The sequence below is a fragment of the Pseudophryne corroboree genome, chromosome 5 (genome assembly GCF_028390025.1).
Source record: "Pseudophryne corroboree isolate aPseCor3 chromosome 5, aPseCor3.hap2, whole genome shotgun sequence".
In the NCBI taxonomy this organism is placed as follows: domain Eukaryota; kingdom Metazoa; phylum Chordata; class Amphibia; order Anura; family Myobatrachidae; genus Pseudophryne; species Pseudophryne corroboree.
Window position 1 is genome coordinate 378,016,322 of NC_086448.1, and position 12,050 is coordinate 378,028,371.

At 39.2% G+C, this 12,050-nt stretch overlaps 1 protein-coding gene across 2 annotated transcripts in view; it reads left to right on the forward strand.

The window, feature by feature from the left end:
- Window positions 1-12,050, forward strand: part of PKD1L1 (polycystin 1 like 1, transient receptor potential channel interacting) — a 608,224-nt gene that overhangs the window by 408,239 nt on the left and 187,935 nt on the right. For both annotated transcript variants that reach the window (XM_063922691.1, XM_063922693.1), the window contains exons 38-42: window positions 2,754-2,886; window positions 3,785-3,869; window positions 6,451-6,621; window positions 6,972-7,090; window positions 9,605-9,715. In XM_063922691.1, the coding sequence (XP_063778761.1) occupies window positions 2,754-2,886; window positions 3,785-3,869; window positions 6,451-6,621; window positions 6,972-7,090; window positions 9,605-9,715 (619 nt within the window). The remainder of the gene's footprint in view (window positions 1-2,753; window positions 2,887-3,784; window positions 3,870-6,450; window positions 6,622-6,971; window positions 7,091-9,604; window positions 9,716-12,050) is intronic.

Genomic DNA, 12,050 nt, shown 5'->3' on the forward strand with positions numbered 1-12,050 from the left:
ACTTGATTTATATGGCAGTATCACTGGACTTTTATGCCAATACCACTGGAATTATGCGGCAGTATCCCTGGAATTATACGGTAGTACCAGTACATATACAGCAGTATCACTGGACTCACTGGACTGGATTTATACGCCAGTACCACTGGATTTCTACGGCAGTACCACTGGACATATACGGCAGTATCGCTGGACATATACAACAGTATCACTGGACTTATACGGCAGTACCACTGGACATATATACGGCAGTACCACTGGACATTTACGGCAGTATCACTGGAATTATATTGCAGTACCACTGGACATAACCGGCAATATCACTGTACTGGATTTATACACCAGTATCACTGGATTTATACGCCAGTACCAGGGGAATTATACTCCAGTATCACTGGAATTATACGGCAGTACCACTGGACATATACGGCAGTATCACTGGACCTACACGGCAGTATCACTGGACTGGATTTATACGACATAACCACTGGATTTATACGGCAGTACCACTGGACATATACGGCAGTATCACTGTGCTGGATTTATACGGCAGTACCACTGGATTTATACGGCAGTACAACTGGAATTATATGGCAGTATCACTGGAATTATACGGCAGTATCACTGGAATTATACGGCAGTACCACTGGACATATATGTCAGTGTCACTGGACTGGATTTATACGCCAGTACCACTGGATTTTTACGGCAGTACCACTGACCATATACAGCAGTATCACTGGATTTATACGGCAGTACCACTGGACATATACGGCAGTATCACTGGACTGGATTTATACATCAGTACCACTGGACATATATGGCAGTATCACTGGATTTATACGGCAGTACCACTGGTCATATACGGCAGTATCACTGGACTGGATTTATACGGCAGTACCACTGGATTTATACGGCAGTACCACTGGACATATACAGCAGTATCACTGGACATATACAACAGTATCACTGAACATATACGGCAGTATCGCTGGATTGATTTATACGGCAGTACCGCTTGACATATACGGCAGTATCACTGGACGTATACGGCAGTATCACTGGCCTGGATTTATACGGCATTACCACTGGACATATATGGCAGTATCACTGGAATTATATGGCAGTACCACTGGAAATATACGGAAGTATCACTGGACTGGATTTATACGCCAGTACCACTGGATTTATATGCCAGTACCACTGGAATTATACAAACAAAAAGGTTTTTTTTACAGAGAAGTAAAAAGAAAGAGACTATATGCCTTTTCTGGGGAACACTTATATGTAAATCAGTTAAAATTAGCTTTTATTATTAATTGTTTAAAATACTAGGCTTTATGCGACTTATAATAATGAGGTAATTTAATATATGTTTAAACTAGCTGAAATAGCTTATAGAATTGCGAAAATATAAAGAACTCGGTTCACCGGAAAAACTTATTCCCATAAATTAATCTACCAATAGGATATAAGGGGAAGTATGGCCGCTCTATTCACCACCACAGAAATTACTCAAAAAAAAATATAATGTTGGGGTTTGTATGTACTCCTTTTGTTGTTTTGTCACTTATAATAAGTGTTTCAAATAATATATCAATGCCACACCACCAATCAGACGTGTTGGTGATGCAGGTAACCCTTCAGGAGACAAGCTCAGCATATATCCCAAGATTATATTATTGATTTATCCAACCTCTCTGCATATTGTGCTGATATAGCCACAACCACTTTTCACTGTGAACCGATATTGGTATCAAAAATTGTAATACAGGCCTAGACAATTGTTTAACAAGAAAGCCACATATCAAGCAAATTACACTGTAAATGGATATGGTTATCAAAATATTGCAATACAGATAAAGCACATTGCTTAACAAAAAAAGACACATGTATATAAAGTTCATAAAAAATACTTGTAACATCTATAGAGGACCCAAGAGGTTCAGCTATAGCCCTTCCTTGTCAGCAAAAAATTCCACATCAATGTCTCACCTAAGTAGTGTGGTTAGAGCAATTCAGCTGAAGCCTCTTATTCCACTATAAATGGGATATATCAGACAACAGTGCTCTTATTCATATCCTCATTGGTATATAATACATTTTACAATAGAGATATTCCTAATGATATAGTTTGTAAAAGCGGTAATCCATAAGATATGATATCATGCACAACAGTGTAGTTATTCATATATTCAATGGTGTGTATTACACCCTATATTGGAAATGCTCCCTATGATGCAAATGGTAGAGATAATAGAAACCAGAGTTATATGGGAGCAATGGGTCTTCTGTTGTCCTGTATCTGTATTCACATCGCATACAAGATGAGAGAGACTCCAAAGCTTCCACTCTGGTTCGATAGCACATAGAGGACCTTGCTACTGCTGTTTCTTAATGCTGCACAGGGAACCGTGATGCTTTTCTGAAGCAATTGTGGCAGCGCAGTGTATCCCGGCTGCTGAAATGAGTGGGCCCACTCCTATAAGAAAAAAGAGTATCGATACACAATGGTGTCACATAGTTGCCTGTGTTTCCGTCTTGGGTGGTTCTACCATGTCTCCTGTTTCTGGTTTGCAGACAATATAAACACAAGTAAAAATAATAAATGTGTTTGCTCCTTGCATTGCAACATGGTTTGTTCCAGTTACTTGCTTTTTTGTTTTGCTCCCAACTCAGAATCAGCCTCATTGTTCTTTATTCGCACCTGGTATTGTACTGAGATATGCTTGAATCATTATTTTTTTCCATAGATCACAGTTTGTTTAAAACTCCTGTTCTCCATGGGTATAAAGTTCTTCCTTCGTGGTGCATCTACGTTGCTTGGACACTATGTACAGTAATTAGCTTGTTCTGCGTGACCATCACAGTAATGATTGGCATCAGGTACCTTTTACCATTTTAATATTGCTGTTGGTTATGTATATGAACTTTTCTCTTGCTGATAACACAATTTATAGGGTATCAACCAGAACTTGCAATAATTTACAGTATGTTTCATTTATGCTCTGTCAGCATGTACAGTGTAAGATATTGTCCAAAACGGTATATGTAGGTGACTCATTAAGACTGTCTTAAACCACTCTGTTATGGTGCAGATTTTATATAAAGGTGGCAACAGTTATTTATATAATGTACCACAAAATATTTTGATATATAGAGCATCTCACTTTGGGCAAATGCCTTTTATACAATTAGAGGCAAGATCTGTAGAAAAAAGGCTCTGTAACCGCTGGGAAACTAGGGAAAGGTCCATAGTTCGTCCTTTGAGTGTCACTTTTTTTTTAAAGCAATTTTTCTTTTATTGAAGCTTCAACATGTGACAATAAAGTCATCCAAGTTTGGACAGAGCAATATATGAACAAGTATATAAAGGTGCATAACAACCATGAGAGACAAGACAATAATAATAAAATCATTGTACTGGTGCGTAGTATACAATTACAAAAGGAAATTGGTGGGTCATGGAGAAAAATGCAGGTCTCATACCACAAAGTGTTCCAAAAACATTGAAAATGGTGTGAAATGTGCACAAGTGTTGATATTCTGGTACCAACATTCTTAATGACAAAATTATGACTGCATACCGATTTGATCTAATTTTTAACTTTGCCAGTTACCCATTGATAATTGTGTGTTTGATATAAGATTACTGCTTGTAATGTTGCTATAAATAAACATATATATTGACCTGGCCCAGAAACCAAGATCCCATATAGCAATGACTGGTAAGGAAAGGACTACTACAAACAACTGTTAAATAAATGTGTGCTTCACTCTCCAGATTTGGTCCTACCAAGTGTGTGCTCTGGCTTCACGCAGTGTTTTTCTCAGTGATCTACTGCATTTTTATTGTTCAGCCTTTGTCGGTAAGACATGTGATAGCTTATTATTATTCATGATACTTGTAACAAATAGAACCTGTTTATTGTAAATAATATTAATTCTAGTGTTTGCCAATACATAGTTTCCAATAAAAGCAACATAATTTGAGGCAGTTGTGAGTAGCCCACAAATCATAAAACAACGGCATCACAATGCTGAAACTATCTTCAGGGACACACACATCTGCACCAGTTTCATATATGCCAGGATTACTTTAGGCATACAACACATCAATGGTTTTTGCATCAGATAGAACAGTACTATAAGTGTTAGTGGCGCATTAATAATTAGCCATTCACAAGCAGTTTTCTAGTACTAGCGACTGCTAGACTGTCATTCCCATAGTGTATTTGTACATGCCACCAGGGCAACCACATATTATACATCTCTCTGCCCGTCTGTATCTACATTTATGAGAACATGTATTTACTGTACTCTGCCTACGTCATTCCTCTCATTCCACCTCTCCAGTTGCAAGTTATAAATGTCAGAAGACGCAATTGTGCACATATGCAGGCAGACGCTTTCTCGGGAGAGCGAGTTTATATATTTTATGCTACAGTAGACAAACTGACCTCAGCGCCTATGTGTAGTATGTTACTAGGGAATTGCATTCTTACTGCACCTTATAGTTTTGATTGGTAGAAAATTAGAAATATAACACATTTTTGGGTACCTGTGGGTACATGTATTGGGGATGGACACAGATGAAACACTAACAGTTTTAATATATTAGTATAGCATTGGCCTGATAATGCTTTCTGAAGGAGCTACAGACATCTCAGTTTATCAGACAGGACAGCATGCATCATTCTGACAACACATACAGGCACATCTCAGCCGCCGCATTTATGTTTATGTATGTAACTCCAGTGTGCAGTGATACCAGTCCATACATGTATATGACTCAAAGGGGGAAGTGTATCAAGCCTTGGAGAGATATAAAGACCAACTAATCAGCTTCTGTCATGTTACAGGCTGTGGTTGAAAAATGACAGTTAGATGCTGACTGGTTGGCACTTTGGGGTTGATGTATCAAGCAGTAAAAAGAGTGGAGAAGTGGACCAGTGGATAAGTTTTCCATAACAATCAGCTTCAAGGTAGCATTTATCAAGTACATTATAGAAATGATAGAAGCTAGTTGCTACAGTATGGTCAACTTTCCCACTGGCTCATGTCTCCACTCTTTACACTGCTTACTACATCTCCCCCTTAGGAGTCTATTCAGTTAGTGCCAGTATTTCCGACAGTCGGAAATACCGACACTTTTCGACAGGAATCGGTCAAATTTGCATTCGACCTATTCAATGCAAGTGCAATTTTTCTGACTGTCAGAAAAACCGGCACTTGTTGAAAACCACGTGGATCGGCGAGTTACTCGCTGATGCACTTGTTTCTGTCGGAAGCACGGCTGGTTCCGACAGTTTAAGGGTAATGCAGATTTGACTTGTTAACAAGTTGAATCTGCATTGTTGGAATGCTGGCCATTTGCAGCCAGCATTGAATACTGAACTGTCGGATCCTCTCCATCGGAGAGGATCCAACATGAATTGAATACACCCCTTAATCTCTATGCTTTTATCACTCTCCAAGGTGATACATCTCCCCCAAAGTGAGAAAAAGGAATTGGGAAGAAAAAGAAAAGCAAAACTTTTGAAGATATAAGCAATAAAGATAGAACAGTGAATAATTAAAAAAATATTTATATACTGTAATAAAAAATATAGTATACAGTATCAACAAAAGAAACAAAGCCACATGACTATTAACAAAATAATAAAAATCACAGCAATCCCACCTACTGATGGTAGGTTCTGAAGAGAGATTGTCTATTAATCCACATATTACTAGTCAAGACAAAAGAGCAAACTGCTGCTCGCACCAGGAGGGTTTAGTCAGATCCTGTCGGATCTGCTTCTTCATGCGCAAGGTATTTTATGCATGTGCCGGACCCATTCTGCGCATGATTGACAGTCTGCTACTGTTTGGGGTGCAGGGAGGGGGCGGCAATGGCCTTTGTTTCCCTAAGCTGAGGTGTGTCACCACCGTTTAGTGGGAGGGAAGAAACCAGGGATCTCCGTCATTGAACAGAGATTGCCAGATTACCATAAAGAGCTATTGCTGCTGCTTCCAAGGATAGCAGCAGCGATAGCCACTCCAAACACATCTGAATTAGCCTCCAGATGACCAGATCATTTCCGTGTAGACTCGTGATCAATAGTGTGATTGGAAAATAACCACACACACACACACACACACACACACACACACACACACACACACACACACACACACACACACACACACACACCAATATCAGTGAACTTCCAAACACTTTTACTAGCATAAACTAACAATTTATTTAAATTGTATTATTTTATTGTAAGTCATTATGGTAATTTTTGGGACACACACACACACACACACACACACACACACACACACACACACACACACACACACACACACACACACACACACACAGACATTGCAACATTAGACAAATAGTGAATACAATAAGTATGCTTTGCAAGTTTAGTTATTATTGTGGATTGCTGTTTGCAGATTTTACTCATATCACTATGTGTAGCCTGGAGGAAGAAAGAGAGAACTGACTTCTTTCTGGAAGCATTAAGTGAAGACGTCAAGTACATTATTGGTGAGCGATGTCAGCCTATAGAGACCTTCAGAGCTCACTCTCATCTGAGTAGTCATGAGACATCAAATTTTGAAAAGGTAAAAATGCAAAATACTCTATGTATAAATATGTCTGGAAAACTTTTTGGATGATAAAATATTTTAGAAATCCTTTTGTTTATTTGCATTGCAGGTTCTCTTAAAGTGTTCAAACCAATGCTATCAAGTAAAATATTTACTTAAATATATGTCCTCAAATAAATATTTTCACAATTTGAATAGGATAATTATTCTCAGATGCCTTAAGTGTATATACACCATGAACATTTATAAAAAAAAAAAAATGATTTGGGTAATATTTTTCTAAGAATATCTATCTCATAATTTCATGCACATTTTAACTGCAATGCGTTTTTTGCATCCCTTATTTTATTTCATATTTTAAACAGATCCTTGCTGCCCGGAAAAGAGCTCGATATTTGAAACTTGCTCGTCCACCAACTCCTGCTCAGCTAAAATTAGTCAAAGACAAAATCAGAAGAAAAACAGTTATTCAGAAAGTATTTCGGTAATACATACAATAACAAGCCAATTACACTGGACATATCAAAATAAGATCTAAAAATGGAAATTCCGTATTTACAGTGTTTACCCTTTTTTATTTTATTGGATAAATAAATATTAGCTATACATTTTTATAATTGTTATTTGAACATCACATTTCTGTCTACATATATTTTGCACCAACATCTGCCAGTGTCTTGTATGGGGGTGGTACCCAATTCTTACACAGGAGAGTCACTGATGCTTGGCTGATGATGGTGGAAAATGCTGCCTTGGGTGTCATTCCAGAATATCTCCTAAATCCCTGACTAGGTTCAGATTCATTGACTGAAGAGGCCGTGACATATGTAGTACATCAGCATTGTGATAATCAAATAATTGAACAACCACTTGTGTTCTGAGAACGGCTGCATTGTTATCCTTGTAGCAAACGTAATGTTAGAAAATAAATGGTCTTACATGGGTACAAGATGATTTCTCAGTGCTGTTAATTAACATTGACTTTGCCTTGGAACTATGCCAGGAAAATTATCAACATACTGTAACATTATAAAACCATCATAACCCTTCTTTGCTGGAAACCAGCACTCGGGGCTGTAGAGTTATTTCACTTGCCCAGGTTATTCATACATTTGTAGAGAGTGTAGTTTAGGATAATTTAACTAATCATTTCATCTTCTTCCTCATTCCATAGTCTGGAGGTGGTACAGTAAATGCTTGGAGCTGGCTGGCAACAGCCCCCCCCCCACCCCACCCCCTTCCCCCAAATAGCTTTGCCTCCAGTCCACCCTGCTCTCCAGAACAGAAGACACAGTTGCTGGTGTCATTGCAGAGGCATGAGGTGGACTGAGACAGGGACTTTAGGAGCCGGTCGAGAGGAACACTGGTGGGAGGGCTCTGAGTTTTCCTATAAGGGAAAAAGGGAGCTCTGAGGACTGAGACATATAGAGGGGCATGACCAGGGCTATCTTCACGTATAAACACACTGGGCAGATGCCCAGGACCCCACAATTCTAGGAGCCTTTGAGCAGGGGCGGATGGTTGTCACACAATTCGAGTGGCAACGCAGCATTCTCTACCTGCCTCCCAGCTAGCAGACAGTGAATAGCTGTCACCATGCTGAATGGTGGATGGCTAGTACAGGGGAGACATGATAGAAACTTTCAAATATACCAAAGGTTTTAACAAAAATCAGGAGGGAAACATTCTTCAAAGGAAGAGAAGTATTAGAACTCAAGGACATACACTGAAACTGGAGGGAGGCAGGTTCAGGGGAAATTTAAGGAAAAATTATTTCACAGAAAGGGTAGTGGATAAGTGGAATAGCCACCCATCAGAGGTGGTAGAGGCTAAGACTGTAGAGCAATTTAAACATGCATGGGATAGGCATATGAATATCCTTACAAAGAATTAAGGTTCAAAAAGGGTTGAGATTACCTAAAGGTTAAAAAAAATTAGGCAGACTAGATGGGCCAAGTGGTTCTTATCTGCCGTCAAATTCTATGTTTCTATGTTTCTATCCACAAAATCAGAGTGCTGGCAACCATTCATTTTATGGAAGCATGTGGAGAGACAGCGTAGGACTGCACGAGGGGCATGTTAGGATTTTTTTAAATTGGTTCATATTAATGGATTAAGGGCTCCAGTACATTGCTTTGTCCAGGGCCTACACTGCTTTTAAGATGGCCCTGGATATGACCGAGGGCCCTATGTGTGGCAAATGACCAGATGGGGGTATTATGGCATTGCCTATTATCAATTTGGGGCATTACAGTGTGGCATATCAATTTGGGCATTAATGTTAGTGTATTATCAATAGGGGCACTTCTATAAGGCATATTATCAATTGAGTGAACTGCTGTGTGGCATATTATGAATTGAGGACACTGCTGTGTGGCATATTATGAATTGAGGACACTGCTGTGTGGCATATTATGCTTCTCATTGCACTGAGCGACATTTAAATAACAAATAATTAAAAATACATTTATATCAATATATTTTTCAGTTTTAGCTTTCTTGGAATAATATTTACTCAGCAAATAACCCTTAGCTAATTGCTGGTAGGGTAACTATGAGGATAAAAATTGTAGCCCTCCCTCTAAAGTAATTTTCTTAATTCTGCAGTCCAAGGAATAATGATGGCTGCCTCTGCCTTAGACACTGCTGCTAGTGAACCATTAACAAGTTCATTCTGTTTTGGTCACTGAAATCCTGTTTTGGTCACTGTTTTGGTCACTTCTCTATCAGAGTCAGTGAGGTCTCCACTTGCTGTCTTGATATAGATAATTATAGGCAACCTGGGCAGTCAGCATATTATACATGAAACTGGCCAAGCTGGGATGATATTTGCTTTGTGTGAGTTGCACCTATACCTTTCTGTATGTATGTTTTCCCTCATTTACCCAGTTGTTTCAATTTCTTCCATTTCAATTGTGTCCTGTATTTGTTTGTTGAAACCTGTTAAAGGACACCTCTTCTGTTCTCTTTCTTTTATTTGTCATTCTGTGTTTTTCAGGGAACTTACAGTGTACATCATCATGACTTCTATGTTAATTTTCATAACAATGGGAAAATATTCTCAAAACGATTATTTTTTAAACCAAGCAGTAAGGAAAGAATTTACAAGGTATGTGATCCCACGTAGTTTTATGTTTCAAACATGTATCTTAGAAAGGGCATAAACTGTAGCCCCTCCGTCCTATATTTAGTACTGCAGATCACAGTGTAGGCAATAAATATGCACTCCAAACTGGTTTCTTTCTAGTCTGTCACAAAAAAGGCCTAAATATTTCCTACAGTATCATGTTTGTATCCACACAAAAGGGAAACAACATTTATACAGAGTAGCATAGCAATTCCCCTTTCATAGTTGCCTACCCTCCCTCATTCTGCAGGAGACTCTCTGAAATAGCAACAATCTCACTTACTCCCTGAATAGTACCTCAATCTCCCTAATTGCACCTTATCCCCAATATGCAGCAGTTACATTCTTAGTGGGATAAAAATAAATCAGAGATACATATATTCAATGTATTGAATGTATGTATCCCTGTATTGGTTATAATAAGGCACCATGGGGCAGATGTATTAACCTAGAGAAGGCATAAGGAATTGATAAACCAGTTATAAGCGCAAGGTGATAAACGCACCAGCCAATCAGCTCCTGTCAATTTGCATATTGGAGCTCATTGGCTGGTGCGTTTATCATCTTGCACTTATCACTGGTTCATCACTTCCTAATGCCTTCTCCAGGTTAATGATCCCTATGGCTACATGCATTTTAAAGGTTTCTTGTGGCCACTTACAGTATATGGAACCTCTTATAAAATACAATACACAAACAAATCCTGCAAAATATCAGTGTCTTTTCTTCAACAAGTAAATCTTACTAACTTTGGGACTCATTTACGTTTGGATGTAAGTCATTTTTATGACACACCTCTTAGATGTAGCAGTGCACGTCCGCACTGATAGGTGTTACGTTCACAATCTCCCTGAAATGCTTTTTCAAAATTAGGCATGTATGTCTTACATGCTTATACGTACTTCTTGGAAAATTAGTGTTAAGAAGAATACAATATAGAGAGAATTCCAGATAAAAAAATAAAACAGATAAATCCTATAAAATCAGGTACAGTGGGACAAAAAAGTATTTGGACAGCCACCGATTGTGCAAGTTAACCCACTTAAAAAGATGAGAGAGGTCTGTAATTTCCATCATAGGTACACTTAAACTGTGAGAGACAGACTCTGAAAAAAACAAAACAGGAAATCACATAAAAATGACAGGTAGAGATAGAACTTTTGACTATGGGGGTAATTCCAAGTTGATCGCAGCAGGAAATTTTTTTAGCAGTTGGGCAAAACCACGTGCACTGCAGGGGGGGGGGGGGGGCGATATAACATTTGCAGAGAGAGTTAGATTTGGGTGGGTTATTTTGTTTCTGGGCAGGGTAAATACTGGCTGCTTTATTAATACACTGCAATTTAGATTGCAGATTGAACTCACCACACCCAAATCTATCTCTCTCTGCACATGTTATATCTGCCTCCCCTGCAGTGCACATGGTTTAGCCCAACTGCTAACAACGTTCCTGCTGCGATCAACTCAGAGTTACCCCCTTTGCCCGCTTGTACTTCCTCCCGACAAGAATCGTCGGGGGGATGGCCTAGGTCCCTCTCCCACTCCCGTTCGTGGCATGTCTGCAGGAGCGAGGATGCTCCAACTAACATAGGATATACTGTATTAGCGAGATCATTACGTAAGGGGTTTTTGATACATAAGAGTTCAAAGGGAGTAAGATCCCGCATAACATCATTCTGAGGTAAAGAGAGGAGGAAGTGGCGGATCTGAAAGTATTCAAAGAAGGGCAGGGATAAGGAGGAGAACTTACCTATAAGATCATCTATCGTCATCCAGGAGTCTTGGAAGCATAAATCATGTACTGTACTATATGGACCCCAGCTCTGTGCCAAAGTCTAAATAGAAGGGGAGAAACACCAGCGGGAAAAGCGGGGTTGTCCCAAAGGGGGGTGAGGGGAGAGTAGGAGGAGGACAGTTTATATTTCACTAGAGAGTTAGCCCAGATGGAAAGATGGAATTTAAGAGAAGGAAAGGAATTAGTCAGAGAGAGTTGATAAGGTTTGCCCAGACTCCACAGAGAAGCCATTGAACGAAGACCCAAGGAAAAGGCTTCCAAGTTCACCCAGGCAATAGAGCATTGGGGTGCAAAAGAGGCAACAATTTGGCTCAAATGACAAGCCAGATAATAAAATTTCACATCTGGAAAACCCGGACCACCCTCTACTCGAAGGAACCTAAGTACAGTAAAAGCTGTTCTTGGGGTTTTATTGTTCCATACAAACTTCACAAAAGAGGTCTTGGCGTCCCTAAGAACTCTCTCCGGAACTCAGACAGGCAGCATTTGAAAGAGGTAAAGAAGTTGTGGCAAAAGTGTCAT